Source organism: Nansenia antarctica (genome assembly GCF_963989245.1).
Source record: "Nansenia antarctica genome assembly, chromosome: 1".
In the NCBI taxonomy this organism is placed as follows: domain Eukaryota; kingdom Metazoa; phylum Chordata; class Actinopteri; order Argentiniformes; family Microstomatidae; genus Nansenia; species Nansenia antarctica.
In genome coordinates this window covers 33772678-33795177 of record NC_137674.1, presented here as the reverse complement: position 1 = coordinate 33795177, position 22500 = coordinate 33772678, and the positions used below count along the sequence as shown (strand labels likewise).

The 22500-nt window shown below is 47.0% G+C and overlaps 1 protein-coding gene across 1 annotated transcript in view; it reads right to left on the bottom strand.

Annotated features, from left to right (window-relative positions):
• eml5 (EMAP like 5) overlaps positions 1 to 22500 on the bottom strand; it is a gene marked incomplete at both ends in the record, with an annotated part of 75264 nt that overhangs the window by 37786 nt on the left and 14978 nt on the right. Inside the window, 6 exon segments of the mRNA XM_080550456.1 lie at positions 138 to 275; positions 2297 to 2498; positions 4037 to 4172; positions 7225 to 7410; positions 16657 to 16725; positions 17885 to 17983. Of these exon segments, the coding sequence (XP_080406582.1) occupies positions 138 to 275; positions 2297 to 2498; positions 4037 to 4172; positions 7225 to 7410; positions 16657 to 16725; positions 17885 to 17983 (830 nt within the window).

Sequence of the window (22500 nt, the reverse complement as noted above, 5' to 3'; positions counted from 1 at the left end):
TATTAAAGTGCTGTACAATACAGCGCCAAAGAAAGAAAAAGGAACAGATCGAAAAAACAAAAACACACAAAGAAAACAACACTAAATAATTATGAGCCATAAGTAATTTGACATTTGACCTTTGCCCTCTGACCCACCTGACCCTGAGGACGGTGAAGGAGCCGTCCTTCATGCCCAGCGCCAGGTGGATGCCGTCCGTGCTCACGGCGGCGCAGCGGATCGGCTCCTCCATGTTACAGCGGGCGATCAGGGCGTGGTCGATCAGGCTCCATATCCTACAGGGACAGAGGAGGGGGGGGAGAGGGGGGGGTGACTCAGTCAGAGGCTGAAGAGGGAGAGAGGATGACTCAGACAGTTAGACGATGACGATGATGACGCTGTGCTGACGCATCCACGCTGAAGGTCAGTCGTGTGTAGTACAGCGGTCGTAGAACAACATGGACTAGAGCCAGGGGGTTTGAAACTAGAACAGCCATGGGTGGGGTCATTAACACTAGAACAGCCATGGGTGGGGTCATTAACACTAGAACAGCCATGGGTGGGGCCATTAACACTAGAACAACCATGGGTGGGGTCATTAACACTAGAACAGCCATGGGTGGGGTCATTAACACTAGAACAGCCATGGGTGGGGTCATTTGACCCTGTGAGTAAAAGATCAGGCTTTATATCTTAAAACTCGATCAAATTTCAGGACCCTCCTTTCATGACTTGTCCTACATATGTGCGTTCTACCACCCAGTATCCTTACATTTTCAAAATCACATCAGGATAAGCCAGTATAAAGCTATTTTGCAGTTTTTCTGTGTAGCAGGCAGGCTAATTTACAACTAGTGGTTGTTGTGTGTAAGTAGCAGCTTCCCATTGTAAAGACTATGGTAATTTGACCCCAGAGGCGGCTCTTATAGTAGGTAAAATAGGCACGGCTGTTCTAGTGTTAACAGAGGTTGAACAGAGATTAGAGGTGGTTAGGCAGCGGTTCCCAAACTTTTTCAATCAGGCCCCCCTTGGGTAATTGGAAATATTTTCGAGCCCCCCCTAACCCGGTCCCCACCTAGATTGATATAATTAATTGTATAAAGTTGTACAAACATTACATTTTCTCTTCTAATAATAACAAGACACATATATCCAACTATAGTTGTATATTTTATTATGGGTTGAAAAGGAACATAAGTGCTTGGCAAATGATCCTGTGCCACTGAAATATTCAACATATAAACATTAACTAATTTCTACTGCATCACTATTCTTACTCCTCACATTCCTATCACAATTACGATCAATGACTTGTGTGTGCTTGCTTTGCCTTGCAAATCTTCTCAAAGCGGGGTTGTTGTTTTGAGACTGCCACTCTCAGTTCATTCTCAATGTTCAACTTCGACCTGTATTTGCTTTTGATAGCAGCAACAGCAGAAAAGCCTATCTCACACAGGTACGATGTTGCAAAAGGCAGCAGTATTCCCACAGCTTTATTTTTTATTTTTTATTATTTCTGCGCCCCCCCTGCAGTACCCCCGCGCCCCACTAGGGGGGCGCGCCCCACAGTTTGGGAAACGCTGGGTTAGAGGATGACAGAGGTCAGTCAGAGTTTGAGGTCCTCTGTGGCTCAGTTGGTAGAGCACAGTGCTAACAATGCTTAGGTTGTGGGTTCGATTCCCGCTGGAACCATACATACTGAAAAATGTATGTACTCACTGAAATGTAAGACGCTTTGGATAAAAGTGTCAGCTAAGTGGTATATATTAGTGACACATTCTAATGCTTTGGTCCTCATATCGGCAACCAATCAAAATGTTCTGACTTTTCTTTTGAAACACGGAACTAAGTTTCAAGGCTGTTGAGAATCACAACACAAACTCGCTAGTCAAGCCAAAATACTGCAACAATTCAATGGATTCGGTGAGTAATCCCCACTGCTACATAGTTAACTACAACACTACTTCACATTGTTAGCAGGCTCACAAAACAAGCTGTGTTAGTTGACTAGCGATGTGTGTCGTTGATTTTCAACAACACGGAAATGTATTCCCAAGAAAAGTCTGATCATTACATCGGATCCCGATATGAGGACCAAAGCATTAGAACGTGACACATATATACTGAAAAATGTATGCACTCACTGCAATGTAAGTCGCTTTGGATAAAAGCGTCAGCTAAATGGCATATATTATATTATTATATTAGGTTGGTTGGTCAGAGGTTAGGTCAGAGGTTAGTCAGAGGTTAGGTCAGAGGTTAGTCAGAGGTTAGTCAGAGGTTAGTTCAGAGGTCAGGTCAGAGGTCGGTCACCCACCTGACGGAGCGGTCGTCGCTGCCGGTCATGGCCAGGGGCTTGGTGGGGTGGACGGCCAGCGCCCACAGCTCCCCCTCGCAGTGGCCCTGCATGATGAGGAAGGGCTTGGTGCGGTCGTGGACCACCACCTCGAAGATCTCGCTGTCCTGCGTGCCCACCAGGATGTGGTCCCCCCGCCAACACACGCTGCGCACGGACAGGCCTGCCAACGACACACACACGGTTAGTCAGGGAAACACGCAGACACACACACACACACACAAACACACACACACACACACACACACACACACTCATACGGTTAGTCAGACTGACACACACACACACACACACACACACACACACACACACACAGACAGCCCTGCCAACAACACACTCTCACAGTTAGTCAGACAGACACCCACACCCACCCACACCCACCCACACACACACAGGCACACACACACACACACACACACACACACACACACTCACACAGTTAGTCAGAAAAACATGGAGACAGACACCCACACCCACGCACACACACACACACACACACACACACACACACACACACACACACACACTCACACAGTTAGTTAGAAAAACACGCAGACAGACACCCACACACACACCCACACACACACACACACACACACACACACACACACACACACACACACACACAGGGAGTGGGCGCAAGAATCAGGACTCAGGGAAAAAAAGCTACATTTTTAATATACCACACAAGGGATAGAAACAGAAACAGAGGGAATATTCTAATAGGGAGACTACATTATCTAGTTGTTGTCAAGGCAACAGAAGTCTCTCACTTCCTCCAGGGGTGAGATAAGGGTGTTTTTTTGTTGTTGTTTAAAGGGACGAGGGGTACATGTACATATTCATACGGATAAAATATGTACACAATAACACTTATAACCAACGGGAAGAGAGAACAACACAGGGGAGTTCTACTGACATGTTTACGGGGGTAGTATTATCTACAGCTAGCTACTCACTGGTACCCACCTCGGCTATTTTCACCACTAGCTACTGTTAGGTCCGAGAGGACCACAAACCAAGACGAAAAAACAGAAGAAAGAAAGAAGAAGCATCTTTTAGTGAACTCAACTCATTTCACAGAGAATATTCTAGAAGAACGATATGGAACTCTGCATTATTTACGACTGGAACAGTGTGAGAGTTGTTCAACACTTTGGTTGTTTTGGCCACGTGGGACTTTGCTTGCCGTAGGACAGGAAGAAGAAGATGGGTTTGTTTTTAACACTAGAACAGCCATGGGTGGGGTCATTAACACTAGAATCGCCATGGGTGGGGTCATTTGACCATGTGAGTAAAAACTAAAACAAAAAATATATATCTTTGCACTCGATCAAATTTCAGGACCCTCCTTTCATGACTTTTCCTAGATATGTGCGTTCTACCACCCAGTATCCTTTCATTTTCAAAATCACACCAGGATAAGCTAGTATAAATCTATTTCGCTAGTTTTTCTGTGTAGGAGGCAGGCTAATTTACAAGCTGGCCAACTAGTGGTCTTTGTGTGTAAGTAGCAGCTTCCAATTCTTAAGACTATGGTCATTTGACCCCTGAGGCGGCTCTTATAGTAGGTCAAATAGGCACGGCTGTTCTAGTGTTAAATAGTATGAGAGGAACACTTTGGTGACTTTTGATTTGGCCATGTGGGACTTTGCTTGCCATAGGAGAGGAAGCAGAAGATGTGCTTGTTTTTAGCGTCACCTTTGTATCCCTGGTCTGTCTCCCTGAGGTCGATGACAGTGATGGGTTTGAAGTTGAGGTCCCAGAGCCGCACACAGCCGTCACGCCCCCCGGTGGCGAAGCCTTCCTCACACGCGTTCATGCTGAAGATCCCTGACTGGAGGAGGAGACAGACTGTCAGTAGGAGGACACACACGCACGCACGCACACACACACACAGTGAATACACACACACACACACGTACGCACGTACGCACGCGCACACACACACACAGTGAATAAACACACACACACACACACGTACGCACGCGCACACACACACACACAGTGAATACACACGCGCACACACACACACACACACACACACTGAATACACACGCACACACACACACGCACGCACGCACACACACACACACACACACACACACACACACACACACACACACACAGTAATGTCTCAGTGGAGGATACACACACACAAACACACACAGACACACACACAATGACAGACTGTCTCAGTGGAGGATACACACACACACACACACACACACACACACACACACAGTAATGACAGACTGTCTCAGTGGAGGATACACACACACCTACACATACAAACACACACACACACACACACATTTACATTTACATTTACATTTTTGGCATTTAGCAGACGCCTTATTCCAAAGCGACTTACAATCAATACATTTGAATACTAAGCATGTGAATCAGCAGTCCACCATTCGTTGCAGGAAGAGTACTCTAGCTCGGGCCCGGGGCCACTGATAGAAGGAAAAACCTTCTCCCTATTATCGCCTTCTACTAAAACTAGTAATGACAGACTGTCTCAGTGGAGGATACACACACACACACACACACACAGCAATGACAGTAATGTCTCATTGGAGGATACACACACACACACACACGCAAGCACGCACGCACGCACACACACACACACACACACACACACACACACACAGTAATGACAGACTGGCTCAGTAGAGGACACACACATACACACACACACACACACATTAATGGCAGTAATGTCTCAGTGGAGGACACACACACAGTAAATAACAGTCAGACAGACCAGCCACAGGACACCATCTCTGATGGGCCATCAGGCGCCAGCCTGGCATTACATCAAGCTAACAGACACTGTTGTTTTACTCTGTGTGCTTCTCTCTCTCCCTCCCTCCCTCCCCCCCCTCTCTCTCTCTCCCCCCCCCCCCCCTCTCTCTCTCTCTCCCAGCCTTGGCAGGCTCTGAGACCAGCCTGCTGTAGGTTATGGTGATTGGTGAAGGGCAGGGAGCCCTCTGTTGGACTGAGCTACTGGGCTGTTTATAACGGCACACCCCACAGTACCGTCCCCTCCCCCACCCCTCCCTCCCTCCCTCCCTCCCTCCATCCAGCTGTTGAGCTCAAAGATATCATTTAATCCTGAGTAGTAAGCGTTGATCCTTCCCACAGGGCCGAGCCAAACAGAGCCACAGTGCGTCACGACGCCCCCTCGCGTGTGTGTAGGCGACCGCAGACTTAACTGTACAAATGACCAAGCTAGCACTAACACATTAGCCCACTCTCATACTGGAACACACACAGACACAGACACAGACACAGACACAGACACAGATACAGACACGCACGCACGCACGCACGCACGCACGCACGCACGCACGCACACACACACAGTAGCTGGAGGTGGCAGGTAGCAGGTAGCCTAGACTAGAGGTTAGAGATGCCGGCTAGCAATCTGAAGGTCGCTGGTTCGATCCCCGCCTCAGGAGGGAGCTGCATGTGAGCTGGTGACTGGAGGGTTGCTGGCATCACATCTAAGGTATCCTACCACCACTGCCGTTTTGCCCTTGAGCAAGGCAAGGCTTAACCCATAACTGCTCCAGGGGTGGCTGACAGGGGCTGACCCTGTGTGCCCAGAGCCCAGAGCTCTGTTCTCCCTGGGAGTGTGCACGTAGGGAGTGTGCACGTGTGTATGTTCTCCCTGGGAGTGTGCACGTAGGGAGTGTGCACGTGTGTCTGTTCTCCCTGGGAGTGTGCATGTAGGGAGTGTGCACGTGTGTCTGTTGTAACTGGGAGTGTGCACGTAGGGAGTGTGCATGTGTGTCTGTTCTAACTGGAAGTGTGCACGTAGGGAGTGTGCATGTGTGTCTGTTCTAACTGGAAGTGTGCACGTGTGTCTGTTCTCCCTGGGAGTGTGCATGGGGGTGCAAAAAAGATAATTTCCCCTCAGGGGATCAATAAAGTATCTTCTTCTTAGCTGTTGTGCAGTCGTAGGTGGGTGAGCTCAACACAGATCACGACGTGCGTGTGTGTGAGGAGGCTGCCGTCGCCAGTGTGATGGAGTGAGTTTGTGTCTCGGTGTGAAAACAAAACAGATCTTGGGGCAGACGTGCGCTGGGCCCTCAGGGAGCTTAATCAGCCTGAGCCGCCTCGCACGGCATCTCCTGATCTGAGGAAAGCCTGCTTAGCATGCCCCTGGAAGCCCCTAGCAGCCTGCTACAGCGAGCAGGGGGGGGACAGGTGACACGTCAACAACAACAACAACAACAGCAGGAGGCATTACCAAGGAGGATGGATGAAAGCCGCCGTCACCGCCTCACAAACCGTCGGAGACTGACGACCCATCTCTTCAGGTTACACCTTAACTGCCCCCTCCTTAGACACCCACTTTTCTCCTTTTCTGTGTCCCCTAAGACTTCTACTGCCCCCCCTTGTACTCTTTCTCTGTTTCTCCAGTGAAAAAACCCAAATCCTTCTGGTAAAATGGACTCCACTTATATAGCGCCTTTATCCAAAGCACTTTACAACGGCCTCTCATTCACCCATTCACACACACATTCACACACCAATGGCGGCAAGCTACCATGCAAGGCGCCGGCCCGCTCACTGGGAGCAATTTGGGGTTCAGTGTCTTGCCCAAGGACACTTAGACATGTGGCCAGCTGAGGCTCGAACCACCGATTTGCCAACCTTGCGATCATGAGACGGCAGCTCTACCTCCTGCGCCACAGCCGCCGCTATCACGGAGACTGACAATGGCCCCGGGCCTGAGCTAGATTACTGTTCCTGCTACGACTGGTGGATTGATGATTCACTTGCTTAGTCAAATGTATTGATTGTAAGTCGCTTTGGAATAAGGCGTCTGCTAAATGGCTAAAATGTAAATGTAAACAAACACACACTCTTACCCCGTGGGCTGCCTGTACGGTCCGCAACAGGCTGATCCCCTTCCACACGTAGATGTCACCGTTCAAGGCACCTGAGTATGTCACTTCATCCCGAGCACAGGCCAGGCAGAGGATGGTCTGGAGGTCTCCGGTTTTACCGAAGATCCCTCGCTTGGGGGTGAGGGCGTTACCGCATAAGCTCCAGAACTGAACACAGAAGAAAAAAACAAGGAAGAAGAGAGAAGAGATGTTTGCGATCGTTAATATTTATCCCCACATATACATATTTATCCCCCCCCCCCCACCCGTATAATCTTGCCCTGAGAGTGAAATCAAACCATGAAGTGATGAATTAACAATGGAATTAAGAATGGACACTTAATCCGGGGCAGAGAAATCAATTGTTGTTGTTGTTGTTGCAGCGTTTTGAAGTTGGGGAGGTAGAAGCTGAAGTCATTTTAGGACGGCTGAGTGATGTTTCATGGCTCACTGCTGTGTTGCTGACTTCAGTAGCTCGGACGCCCATGTCCAGAAAAGCACAGCCTTTTATACACATAGGCAACATGTAAATGAAATCACTATGAACATATAACTGCATGTTTAACACATCACAACATGTTGATAGAACATATAACTACACATAATTAGATGATCATACAGTGCTTGCTTTTGAACACGCCCTAAAACATAAGTTTGTTTACAAGCCATGTATCACTAACCCAGTAGCCACGAAGCAGGACGGCAGACGATCCAGTGAATACAATTCACAAATTATAAATATTTAGTGATCCGAAAACTGTTGTTATATTGAGTGGGCTCTTCAACACTTAAACTTTCGTAATATATAGAAAAAAAACGGACAACACATTTTTTTTTTTTTAAGAACAAGCTACATTTCACCAGAATGTGTCACATATTACTAGTATCCAGAGTTACCATCTTATTGCATCTGAACTGACGACATCACAGTGACACCTCAAGACATTCCTCAGAGCTCACAGTTAGTTTTCTGGGGGATGGTAAACTTAAAAGGATTGGGGACAGGGTTCAAATATTCCGACTTCAGGGTCAGAGTCAGAGCGCTAGTCACCTGATCAGCATGCAGACACACACTCTCCCTGCCTGAAGACAGATACAACCAAACACACACACACACACACACATACACTCTCCACACACCGTCGCTGGCTCAGGAACAAGGTCATTGGGATGCACGACACAGTCTCCTGCAAAGTCCATAAAGCAGAGAGATGTGCTGTCTGCATCAAGATAGGGTCCCAGCAGAGTGTGTGTGTGTGTGCGTGTGTGTCAAATCAAATCAAATCAAATCAAATCAAATTAAATCAAATGTTATTTGTCACATACATCGCATCGTGTGTGTGTGTGCCTGTGTGTGTGTGCCTGTGTGTGTGTGTCTGTGTGTCTGTGTGTGTGTGTGTGTGTGTGTGTGTGTGTGACAAATGAATGGCAAAATTAGAGTATGTGTTACTGATTGGTGTGTGTGAGACACTGGCGGGTGACAGAGAGGAGAGTGGGATGACCTCATCAACGGGTTCAAATCACCTCAAAAGCCTTCTAACTTCCTGCCTCAATATCTCCAATAGCTTTCATCTGAATGTTTAACACTTAATCAGCCATGGGTGGGGTCATTTGACTGTGAGAAAATATGTTATATCTTTGCACTCGATTAAATTTCAGGACCCTCCTTTCATGACTTTTCCTAGATATGTGCGTTCTACCACCCAGTATCCTTACATTTTCAAAATCATATCAGGATAAGCTAGTATAAAGCTATTTTGCGTTTTTCTATGTAGGAAGCAGGCTAATTTACAAGCAGCCAACAAGTGGTCATTATGTGTAAGTAGCAGGTTAGCATTGTAAAAAGGCACAGAGGCGGCTCTTTTAATAGGTAACAAAAAGGCACGGCTGTTCTAGTGTTAAAGCTTGGTTCTCTGTAACATTAGAAGATGAAAGGACCGACTGTATGAGTCTGATCAGGGGTGCAAACTGGTGATGGTGAAAAAAAAAAAGGTGAAAAAAAATATTTTGCCTGAAAGCGAACAAAATGATGAAAGCGTGGCTAACCTTGGCGGGGGGGGGGGGGGGGGGGATTCTCCACGCTGTCTAGACTGTGTTCTCCACGCTGTCTGGAGCTGCACCTAGCTGCCTGAAGCTAAAATGTATTTCAACAGAAGCGCCGTTAAGCAGACAGGAAGATTTCACCTTCAAATCTGCCCTCAAAACGCACCTGTTCACCAAGGCCTTTGGTCTTCTAGTTTAGCTATTTGCCGTTGTCTCTGTTTTTTTGTCTGTCTGACTGTCTTTCTGTACATTTGTGAAGCTTCCTTGGGTTCTGTGAAAGGTGCTATATAAATCTAAGATATCTTCTTCTTCTTCTTCTTCTTCTTCTTCAGGCATCATGTGACTTGGTGACATGTAGACTAACTTAAGGTAGAAACTGTGAATCTCACTGAAAGGTGACAAGTTTGCACCCCTGCTGATGTGAGAATACAGAAAGCCATGGTGCAGTAGACCGTGTTCCTTCAGACAAGGAGACGGCTACACACACACACACACACACACACACAACACACACACACAAACACACACAGGAACCACAGATGAACTCCTGTCTCACACCAGCCTGTGAGAACATCACAACACCCTACCACAGTGGGAGAGGGAGAGAGGGAGCGAAGGAGAGAAGGAGAGAGGGAGAGAGGGAGAGAGGGAGTGTCGGAGAGAGAGGGAGAGAGAGCGAAGGAGAGAGAGGGAGAGAGGGAGAGAGGGAGTGTTGGAGAGAGAGGGAGAGAGACAGAGAGAGGGAGAGAAGGAGAGAGGGAGAGAGAGTGAAGGAGAGAGGGAGAGAGAGAGAGAGCGAGAGAGAAAGAGAGAGGGAGAGAGAGAGTGAAGGAGAGAGGGAGAGAGAGGAGGGCCCACTGTGTGAACAGGAGGGATCAATAATCCCAACCCAGCGTCATCATCACCATCTCAGATACGTAGATACAGATAGATACTACAGCTCTACTGGGGCGCGTCTGAGCTCTCTCTCTCTCTCTCTCTCTCTCTCTCTCTCTCTCTTCTCTCTCCCTCTCTCTCTCTCTCTCTCTCTCTCTCTCTCTCTCTCTCTCTGTCTGCCTCCACAGAAAGAAGATGTTCCTCATCCTCCTGCCAGCGAGACCCACTGGTGGAGGTACGTCAGTACATCTGAGGAGGGGGGGGGGGGGGGGTGACCACTGGTGGAGGTACATCAGTACATCTGAGGTGTGTGTGTGTGTGTGGGGGGGGGGTGACCGAGGCTGTGAGGGCAGGTCGTGTGGAGCCTGGAGGAGTCAGGGGTGCAAACTGGTGATGGTGAAAAAAAAAGGTGAAAAAATATATTTTGCCTGAAAGCGAACAAAATGATGAAAGCGTGGCTAACCTTGGCGGAGAACATTTTGGTTGACGAGAGAGAGGGGGGAAGGGGGGGGGGGCATTCTCCACGCTGTCTAGACTGTGTTCTCCACGCTGTCTGGAGCTGCACCTAGCTGCCTGAAGCTAAAAGTTATTTCAACAGAAGCGCCGTTTAGCAGACAGGAAGATTTCACCTTCAAATCTGCCCTCAAAACGCACCTGTTCACCAAGACCTTTGATCTTCTAGTTTAGCTAGTTGGCGTTGTCTCTGTGTTTTTCAGTTTTTTGGTCTGTCTGACTGTCTTTCTGTACATTTGTAAAGCTTCCTTGGGTTTCGTGAAAGGTGCTATAGAAATCTAAGATATCTTCTTCTTCTTTTTTTTTTTTTTTATCTTTTTTTTTTTCTTTCATAACACCAGGGGAGCCACCCCTCCTAAATTTCGTTGTTTGGTACCTGTACTGTAGCAATGACAATAAAAACCATTCATTCATTCATTCATTCATTCATTCATTCATTCTTCTTCTTCTTCTTCTTCTTCTTCGGGCATCATGTGACTTGGATGACATGTAGACTAACTTAAGGTACTGTGAATCTCACCGAAAGGTGATAAGTTTGCACCCCTGCTGATGTGAGAATACAGAAAGCCATGCAGCCATGCAGTAGACCGTGTTCCTTCAGACAAGGAGACGGCTACACACACACACACACACACACACAGGAACCACAGATGAACTCCTGTCTCACACCAGCCTGTGAGAACATCACAACACCTTACCACAGTGGGAGAGGGAGAGAGGGAGAGAGGGAGCGAAGGAGAGAAGGAGAGAGGGAGAGAGGGAGAGAGGGAGTGTCGGAGAGAGAGGGAGAGAGGGAGAGAGGGAGAGAAGAAGAGAGAGAGAGAGAGAGAGTGAAGGAGAGAGGGAGAGAGAGGGAGAGAGAGAGAGAGCGAGAGAGAGAGAGAGAGAGGGAGAGAGAGAGTGAAGGAGAGAGGGAGAGAGAGGAGGGCCCACTGTGTGAACAGGAGAGATCAATAATCCCAACCCAGCGTCATCATCACCATCTCAGATACGTAGATACAGATAGATACTACAGCTCTACTGGGGCGCGTCTGAGCTCTCTCTCTCTCTCTCCCTCTCTCTCTCCCTCTCTCTCTCTCTCTCTCTCTCTCTCTCTCTCTCTCTCTCTCTCTCTCCCTCTCTCTCTCTCTCTCTCTCTCTCTGTCTGCCTCCACAGAAAGAAGATGTTCCTCATCCTCCTGCCAGCGAGACCCACTGGTGGAGGTACATCAGTACATCTGAGGAGGGGGGGGGGGGGGGGTGACCACTGGTGGAGGTACATCAGCACATCTGAGGAGGGGGGGGGGGGTGACCACTGGTGGAGGTACATCAGTACATCTGAGGTGTGTGTGTGGGGGGGGGGTGACCGAGGCTGTGAGGGCAGGTCGTGTGGAGCCTGGAGGAGTTTGTTGTGTGAGTGCCAGGGCTTGACAGGGGGGGGCTCTGTGTCCCAGTCTGTTTTGGATGAAGGCAGCGAGGGGGGGTGTGGAGGCATCGTGACTGCACGGCCCTCCCTGACTCACACTGATAAGGCAGGGAGAGACGCGGGCGCTGGCTAATCCCCCCCCCCACCCCTCTTTAACACAGGCCGCAGGGGGGGAGAGAGAGAGAGGGGGGGAGAGAGAGGGGAGGGGGAGAGAGACAGAGAGGGATAGGGAGAGAGAGAGAGGGGGGGGAGAGAGAGATAGAGAGAAGAGGAAAAGAGAGGGAGAGCGAGAGAGAGGGAGAGAGAGAGAGATAGGGAGAGAAAGGGATAGGGAGAGAGAGTGAGAGAGAGAGAGAGAGATAGGGAGAGAGAGGGATAGGGAGAGAGAGTGAGAGAGAGGGAGAGAGAGGGATAGGGAGAGAGAGTGAGAGAGAGGGAGAGAAATGGAGAGCGAGAGAGAGGGAGAGAGAGAGAGAGATAGGGAGAGAGAGAGGGATAGGGATAGTGAGAGAGAGTGAGAGAGAGGGAGAGAGAGAGGGATAGGGAGAGAGAGAGAGAGAGGGATAGGGAGAGAGAGAGAGAGTGGGAGTGGCAGTGTTGCAGACGAAAAAAACACACACACTCTTCAGAGGTGGGCATTGGCATCACATTGGACACAGCAAAGCCTCTTTACGCCCAGGAACCTAGCGAGCCCCTAGAGGAAAGAGGAGGCGCAGCTACGCACTGCCCCGCCCACGATCTGCAGCAAGTCCGCCCATCAGTCACATGACCACATGCGCCCCCAGCTCTGCTCCCCCCTCCCACCCCCCCCCCCCTCCTGCTCAAGGGGAAAACCTTTTAATGTAATAAAATGTAAAGAGGCTGTAACTCATCCTCTTGTAACTGACTCTCTCACCAGACCCCAGAATTAGGGATTTATCATTCACACACAGAGTGTTTGTGGGAGTGTGTGTGGGAGTGTGTGTGTGCATGTGTGTGTGTGTGTGTGTGTGTGTGTGTGTGTGTGTGTGTGTGTACAGAGGGTGCCACTTAGATGAAGGACAGACAGGCCCTCTAAGGCTATACATACACACACACACACACACACCCCCACCCACCCACACACACACACACACACACACACACACACACACACACAGACAACAGCCCTCCTTAGTCAGCTTCAGGGGTAAACTAATAACCCTAACAATGTTTCCACACTGGCCCGTGCCGGGAAGGCCAGGGAAATGACCCGTCAAAGCCAAATCAAATGATCCATTGAAGCCGCTAGCTTAGCCTGGGCCCCCGCTCACACTGTGAGGGAGGTGGGCGTATGCTAGCTAGCCGTAGCCACACAGAAGCTGTGTTTTTCCTGAGGCTGCGAGTGAGAGGATTACTGGGGACTAAATCTCCTGGACACACTGAGCAGCTATAATTGCTGAGCGAGATGTCACATGGTTCTCCACAGAGTAAAGGCTTGGGAATTATGTGTGTGTGTGGGGGGGGGGGGCGGTTGCGGGATCTGCTTCTCTGCCTTCATGGCATCACGAGAGAGAGGAAGAGTGATAGGGAGGAAGAGGGAGGGGGGGGGGAGAGAAGGAGAGAGAGAGAAAAGGAGAGAGAGAGAGAAAGGAGAGAGAGAGAGAGAGGGGGGGGGAAACAGAGAGAGAGAAAGAGAAAGAGAGAGAGAAGCACACAGAAATTGTGTGGGGGATTTCAACGGGTTGTGTGTGTGTGTGTGTGGGGGGGACAGGCAGGGCAGTGAGGCAGTAGGGAGGGAGAGTCATCTGTGATATATTTATTCCCTGAGATATACTGAGCTGCACTAAACCCTGTCAAGGAGGATCCAACCTTCACATTACCTCTGAGAGAGAGGTCTCCAAATGAGGTCTCCAAATGACGACACAGACATAGCCCACAGCCCCCCATACACCAAAATAGTACAGACATACAAACAAACACACTCAGTGAAATGGAAGAGGTCCATTTCAAGTTAAAACATTGTTTTTAGGGACTATGCTATCCTCTCTGGAATGGTGTTATCCGGTGTAATAACCATTCAAGGAGAACATCCTGAATACACAAAAGTAAAGCTTTACAGATATATATATATATATATATACTGTATATATATATCAGTGGAGGCTCCTCCATAGAGGTGGAGGAGGCCTGGCCTCCCCAATAATTTGAGAGAAGAGAGAGAGATTTAAAAAAGCAATAATTATATTTTTTATTTATTTATTTATTTAACATATTATATTATATAATATTATTTCCGTTTTGTTCATAAATCTGAATTTTTCCATGGCTAAAACCCAATATTGCAATTGTAAAGCACCTACAGGCCAGAATCCCTATCCGTTTCTATTGAAGGAGGCCAGGCCTCCTGTCGGAAAGGCCAGGCCTCCTGTCGGAAAGTGGTTTCTCATAGAAGTCAATGTAATGCAATTTTTTTCATGGCAATATGTGATTGGCCAAATCACTGAAAATGGGTGGGCACAGGAGGCCTGGCCTCACCATGCATTGAGTCCAGGGCTGAAAGATTGACATTTTGTTCGTCCAATCACATGAAGCCATTTTGAGAATTCGCCAGTCACTTCAGTGCAGGACACGCTAGAACACCCATGGCTATTATCCCTGGAAATAATAGCTCATTTGGCCAAATACTTTTGCTTAAAATGACCTCGGAAGTCGGCGAGATTCTGGCGCGATTTATACATCGAATAGGTAGACAACATTTAGGATTTATTGAACAGTTTTATTTTTAATATTAATAATTAATAATTGTATGTAGTATGTTGTGGTGAATGTTGTGAGCCTGAGCAGAAGGGACAATAGCTGCTGCAGGCGGACCATGACCCATTGTGCAGGTAACTTATTACATATGTTGTTTGAGTTCTATGTTTTGGTGCATTTTGTAAGAGTCCACTCGTGGTGTTGCTAGCATTCGCGAGCTAGGGCATGGCTAGTCAGTAACGTCATGTTGCATTCCACGTGTAGTACCTTTTACCGCCACACGCGTGTATGAGTGCTGTTCTGCAGGATAAATATTAGAAATGGATGAAGTATTGTTCTGAATTGTATATTGTGTGTCTGATTGACATAGTGTTTGAGTGCTTTTGACATGTCATTGATTGTATGTAGTATGTTGTGGTGAATGTTGTGAGCCTGAGCAGAAGGGACAATAGCTACTGCAGGCGGACCAGAGATTCATGCCAATTGTTTTGTTTATTTGATGACCCATTATGCAGGCAATAAAAGCTGCTTCATCCACCATCCTGAGAGTGTCCCAATCCCTTCAGTACCGCCAAACACAAATTAATAATTTTTAACAAAGACAGATAAGAAGAACAGGGAACATTCCATCGCGAGTGAAGCGAGCAAGCGGAAAAGAAATTGGCCTCCTCAATTCTGGAAGTCACCAGCCTCCACTGATATATATATATATATATATATATATATATATATATATATATATATATATATATATATACATATTGATGATACATATTGAAGATTTATGATGAAATTCATTATGAAAAAGTATAAATAGAGATATTCTCCAAAAAAAGGATTGAGGGCAGCTGCAGATTGTAGGGAGTCCCGAAAAGACGAATGAACCAGGGAATTCTCTGTTTAACACTAGAACATTTCTAGAACATTATTTTTTTTACGAACAGCCGTGCCTTTTTTACCTACTAAAAGAGCCTCTTTACAATGCTAAGCTGCTACTTACACACAACGACCACTAGTTGGCCACTTGTAAATTAGCCTGCATCCTACACAGAAAAACAGAAAAATTCAATGATTTTGAAAATGTAAGGTTACTGGGTGGTAGAACGCACATATCTAGGAAAAGTCATGAAAGGAGGGTCCTGACATTTGATCGAGTGCAAAGATATAAAAAAAAACTTTACTCATAGGGGTCAAATGACCCTACCCATGGCTGTTACCCAATTGTCATTTTCTGCAGCTCGCAGTAGCAGAGACAAACTTTAAAAGGAAGATTTATACAAGTCGTTCCCTGTCCTACTTATTTGACGGTTTAATAGCCGTGAACCCCAGAACTAAATGAATTTGCATATATATCTCATGTAAGGCTTTGATATTGTCATGCCGATTAAAAGAAAAAAAGAAAAAAAAGCAATGCTCTGCTGTTATTTAATTCTCTCTGGAACTTTCTGAAGACATATGCAAATAGAACACGTGACATCATACGCTATAAAAAGCCGACTGTTGTCAGACACAGAAAGAACTTCAGTACTGTCAGCTCATCTTCACAAACGTGTGAGCAGTGTGTCTGTGTGTGTGCGTGAGCAGTGTGTGTGTGTGTGTGTGTGTGTGTGTGTGTGTGTGTATGTGTGTGTGTGTGTGTGTGTGTGTGTATGTGTGTGCGTGCGTGTGTGTGTGTGTGTGTGTGTGTGTGTGTTGTGTGTGCACGGTGTGTGAGCAGTGTCAATACATGATTGCATTTCAGATGTGTGTGAAACATCAACATTCAGTTGATCCGAGATTCAATATGTGATTCCCTGCTGAAGCTAACCCCCCTGAGTAAATGTACCATTCTGTGTAGAGAGATTGAATTAATTCAACTGTACCTTGATATGTTTGACACCACAGCTAACAAGCTTGCTTGGCTGGTACAAATCCCATGATATGTCGAATATCTGTTGAAAAGAGCACACACAAGTTTCACATCTCTAACCGTCCGTTGAAAACAGACAGTACAACAAACAAAATACCATCGTTAACACTTTTTTTCTTATTGCTTCTATTCAGGTCATTTGTGTTCGCATAGTTTAACACAAATATCTCATGTGTAAAGCACCATGATCCAATGAATTGTTGTAAGAGTTGGTGCCTTTGTGTGTGTGTGTGTGTGTGTGTGTGCGACAGTCTAGAACGCCAGCTATCAATCAGGCCTAACTTGTTTATGTGCGTCTCCTTGGGGCTCCGGCTCCATCCCTCCATCCCTCCATCCCTTCCATCCCTCCATCCCTTCCATCCCTCCATCCCTCCATCCCTTCCATCCCTCCATCCCTTCCATCCCTCCATCCCTTCCATCCCTCCATCCCTTCCATCCCTCCATCCCTCCATCCCTTCCTGCCTCCGGAGCTCACGGAGGAGATGGGTTGGCTGTGGCTCAGGACGTAGAGCTGGCGTCTAATGATCACAAGGTCAGCAGATCGGTGGTTCGATCCCTGTCTGGCCACATGTCGAGATGTCCTTCGGGCAAGACACTGAACCCCAAATTGCTCCCAGTGAGCGGGCCGGCGCCTTGCATGGTAGCTTGCCGCCATTGGTGTGTGAATGTGTGTGTGAATGGGTGAATGTGAGGCCGTTGTAAAAGCACTTTGGAATAAGGCGCTATATAAGTCAGTCCGTTTACCATTCAGATGGACACAGGCCCTGTGTGTGAGTGTGTGTGTGTGAGTGAGACAGAGGAGCTACAGAGGCGTATAGGTGTAGTTACCCTGTCTGTGTGCCTGTAATAACCATGCCTTGATGTGATCACTTCCCTGAGAGAGAAACAGAGAAACGAGACACCCAGCAACTACACAGAGAGAGAGAGAGAGAGAGAAAGAGAGAGGGAGAGAGAGAGGGAGAGAGAGATAGGAAGGGAGAGAGAGAGAGATAGGAGGGGAGAGAGAGAGGGAGAGAGTGAGAGAGACAGACAGAGAGAGAGAGGGCGAGAGAGAGGAAGGGAGAGAGAGAGAGATAGGAGGGGAGAGAGAGAGGGAGAGAGACAGACAGACAGAGAGAGAGAGAGAGAGAGAGAGAGAGAGAGAGAGAGAGAGAGAGAGAGAGAGACATAGGTATAGTTACCCTGTCTGTGTGTCCCGGGGCTGCTGCCAGCACCTTCCCTCTCCTCCAGTCCCACACACAGATGGTGTTCTTGGAGTCCAGACCTACTGAGACCAAACACTGCAAAAAGAACATTCAGAAAAAAGTCAAATTTACAGAAATGTACATTAACTAACATTCAGCAAAAGGAGAATTTATGGAGATTTATTTTATACCCGCCCCTCAAAAAAAACAATGACTCATACCACTAACAAGATACCCAGGCCCACTGATTTAGTGACTGTGTAATAACCGCAGTGAAATAAAATATCCAATTGGCATATGATATGATATCATCGTGCCCCCCCCCTGGCACTAGATGTGAACGCATTAGCGGTGATTTGGCTGGAAGTGCTCTGTGTGGCATGGTGAGTAGGCAGCTACAGCACAGATGACAGAGGACTGCTGATGGAGAGCCAGCTCTCTCTCTCTCTCTCTCTCTCTCTCTCTCTCTGCAGCCTCTCTGCTGCTCTCTGTGTGGTGGGTGTCCTCTTTGATCTGCTGTTGAGTCAATGTTTGGCCATGGCGAGAAAATCCCAAGGGTGAGGGATGTGAACTGTTTCAACAGTATTTGAGAAGTCTGTCTTTTTAATGAGGCGCCAATTTTTTTGTTTTTTTTAAAAACGTTATCGTGATGAAACATTATGTAACTGTCTGACTCTGTGGATATTCATGCATGTTAATGAGGTCTCTTTGGCCGAGAGAGAGAGAGTGCTGAGATATTCTGGATACAACATTTAGAAGAAAGAGGAGAAGAAATGAAAGGCGGAAATAGCATTGACGCATTTGAATATACAGTAGACACTGTGTGTGATTATGCTAATCTCTGCTTTAGATATTCATCCACTAAAATGAAACTTTACACAACATGTCCCTCCTTCAGCAAGCCTTCCCTTCATGCCTTGATGTGATCAGTTCCCTGAGAGAGAAACAGAGAAAGGACACACCCAGCATTTTAACAGAGAGAGAGAGAGGAAGGGAGAGAGAGAGACAGAGAGAGAGAGACAGAGAGAGAGGGAGAGAGAGGGAGAGAAAGAGGGAGAGAAAGAGGGAGAGGGAGAGAGGCAGGGAGGGAGAGAGAGAGAAAGAGGGAGAGTGAGAGAGTGGGAGAGACAGAGAGAGAGGGAGAGAGACAGACAGAGAGAGACAGACAGAAAAGAGAGAGAGAGAGAGAGAGAGAGAGAGAGAGAGAGAGAGAGAGAGAGAGAGAGCCTCTCATAGCTTTAGAGACTGTCACATCCTATCTAAATCCCAAGCTTTCTACCCAACCAGGATAACAAACAGGATCACTCCCACATCCCCCACTGCACACAGCAGAAGTACTGTTAGTACTGGTACTGTTAGGACTGTTACTGTTAGGACTGTTACTGTTAGGACTGTTACTGTCAGGACTGTTACTGTTAGAACTGTTACTGTTAAGACTGTTACTGTTAGGACTGTTACTGTTAGGACTGTTACTGTTAGAACTGTTACTGTTAGAACTGTTACTGTTAGGACTGTTACTGTTAGGACTGTTACTGTTAGGACAGTTACTGTTAAGACTGTTACTGTTAGGACTGTTATTGTTAGAACTGTTACTGTTAGGACTGTTACTGTTAGGACTGTTACTGTGACTGATAGAACTGTTTTAGGACCTGTTACTGTTAGGACTGTTTTAGGACTGTTACTGTTAGGACTGTTACTGTTAGGACTGTTACTGTTAGAACTGTTACTGTTACTGTTAGAACTGTTTTAGGACTGTTACTGGTAGGACTGTTACTGTTACTGTTACTGTTAAAACTGTTACTGGTAGGACTGTTACTGTTAGAACCGTTACTGTTAGGACTGTTACTGTTAGGACTGTTACTGTTAAGACTGTTACTGTTAAGACTGTTACTGTTACTGTTAGGTCTGTTACTGTTACTGTTACTGTTAAAACTGTTACTGGTAGGACTGTTACTGTTAGAACTGTTACTGTTAGGACTGTTACTGTTAGGACTGTTACTGTTAAGACTGTTACTGTTAAGACTGTTACTGTTACTGTTAGGTCTGTTACTGTTAGGACTGTTACTGTTACTGTTACTGTTAGGACTGTTACTGTTAAGACTGTTACTGTTAGGACTGTTACTGTTACTGTTACTGTTAGGACTGTTACTGTTAAGACTGTTACTGTTAGGACTGTTACTGTTAGAACTGTTACTGTTAGGACTGTTACTGTTACTGTTAGAACTGTTAATGTTAGAACTGTTAATGTTAGGACTGTTACTGTTAGGACTGTTATTGTTAGAACTGTTAATGTTAGGACTGTTCTCCCAGGGCCCCAGAGTGGCACTCACACAGATAAAACCGAGTGCTTGATCCATGAAATATAGATTTTTTTTGAAAGATGAATACTCCAGCAAAACACCAGACAGCATCTGCTTTACATAAAAAGCCAAGTCAAGCCAAGTAGACCTACTGTATGTTGGCAACCAAGCTCTGCAGTGTACATTTCAGTGGACAGGGAATACATCATGTTTTTTTTATAATGCCTTGGTCATAAACATTATAGTGGCTGCTCCTGAGAGTACTGTAGTAGTATATATCAAATAAATATATAGTCATGGGGTGAGCATGTTAAATTTAGCACTGTAGCTCGCTCTACAGTAAATTATGACTCAAATGTTCATGCATAATACATCTTGTTGCATGACAGTATGCAGGCTAAATCCACACTTTTATGGCTTTTGCACGATGCACTATTGCACTGGCTGGATGCCAAATGCGTTTCATTGTCTTTGTAATTGTACTCTGCCAAATGACAATTAAATTGAATTGATCCGAGTCTGAATCTGAATCTAATGTACGTAGGTTGTTCAGGTCGTACACAGGGCCGCTGCTCACCATTTGGGTGGCATAAGCGTAATTGCCGAAGAAATGTACGCCGACGGAAGTTAATTTACAGAGACAATTTTCGTCGAGAGGGGGGTGGGGGGGGTGGGGGGGTAGTGCTAGCGTCAAATGGATATGCTAATGGTTAGCGCTAGCACTAATGATGACTAATAATGTTCTAATAATGGTCTAATCGTGCCTATTATAGTTGTGCTTCATCTTAAATTTAAATAATTAATCATTATGATTATTATTATTTATTATTATGATGATCATTAGGCTGTTTTGGTGCCCTGGTCACCCACGTTAAGGTCTTATACTGCAGCTCCTATGCCTGCGTGACCAAATGACCCTTGGTGGTCACTTATCGTGAGCACGATGTGGATCAAGAGCCACAAGGCATTAGCCATGACACACTGGACCAAGACAGCAACGCTGACTATCTCCACACAGGAGCCCTGCTCCAGGCGTCCGTAGCGCTGTCCCTGCATGTGCTGTTACTGTACGCTCACCTGGACATCATAACGAGCTGCTATCAGACCCTGAGGAGCGGACAGTCCAGTGGTCCAGTGGATGAGAGAGGTTCCAGCTGACTCTTCAAGTTAAACCTCCCACTCTCTCTCTCTCTCTCTCTCTCTCTCTCTCTCTCTTTCTCTCTCTCTCTCTCTCTCTTTCTCTGTCTCTCTCTCTCTCTCGCTCTTTCTCACTCTCCCCCTCTCTCTCTCTCTCCCTCCCCCTCTCTCTCCCCCCTCTCTCTCTCCTTCTCTCTCTCTCTCTCTCCCACTCTCCCCCTCTCTCTCTCTCTCTCCCCCCCTCTCTCTCTCTGTCTCTCTCTCTCTCCCTCTCTCTCTCTCTCCCTCTCTCTCTCTCTCCCTCTCTTTCTCTAACCCTCCCCCCCTCTCTCTCCCACTGTCTCTCCCTCTCTCTCTCTCTTTACAGCTGTCCTGCTAACACCTCTGGAGTAATCACATCAGATGTGTCATTTAGGAGCGCAGTGTGGGTGAGGCCCTACAGCTGTTTCACAACCCAGAGAGGCTGCTGGGAGCAACTACAGTAACTGTGTTTAACTGGTCGCTGCTGCGGTTTCTTGTTTTTGAGTTAATTCAATGTTCTGCCCTGCTGCGCTCTACTGTATTGTCTGACACCCCAAAGGCGATCCTGTTATTTGATGTAGTGCGGTGAGAGACTGGTGTAATGTGTGTGTGTGTGTGTGTGTGTGTGTGTGTGTGTGTGTGTGTGTGTGCGTGAATGCGTGTGTGTGTGTATGAGGGGGCAGGAGTTTCCAGTGACTACAGATACAGTTGAACGATAACGAGAATTGACATTGATGATGTTCTGTATAATCGACACTCATATTTTCTTTGTTTACACCTTCTCAGCACTGGTCCAGTCCTAACAGACACGCAGTATGTGTATGGGGCGGCTGTGGCGCAGGAGGTAGAGCCGGCGTCTAATGATCGCACGGTCGGCAGATCGGCAATAAATGGCTGGCCACATGTTGAGATGTCCTGAGGCAAGACACTGAACCCCAAATTACTCCCAATGAGCGGGCCGGCGCCTTGCATGGTAGCTTGCCGTGAATGTGTGTGTGAATGGTTGAATGATTGGTTAAAGCGCTTGGGAATAAGGCGCTATATAAGTCAGTCTATTTACCATTTACCATTTGTGTGGAACTACTTCTATGGGAGCACCCAGGAGAAGTTCTACGGGGGGGGGGTGGGGGGGTGTCGGTACTTTACCTGTCCGTC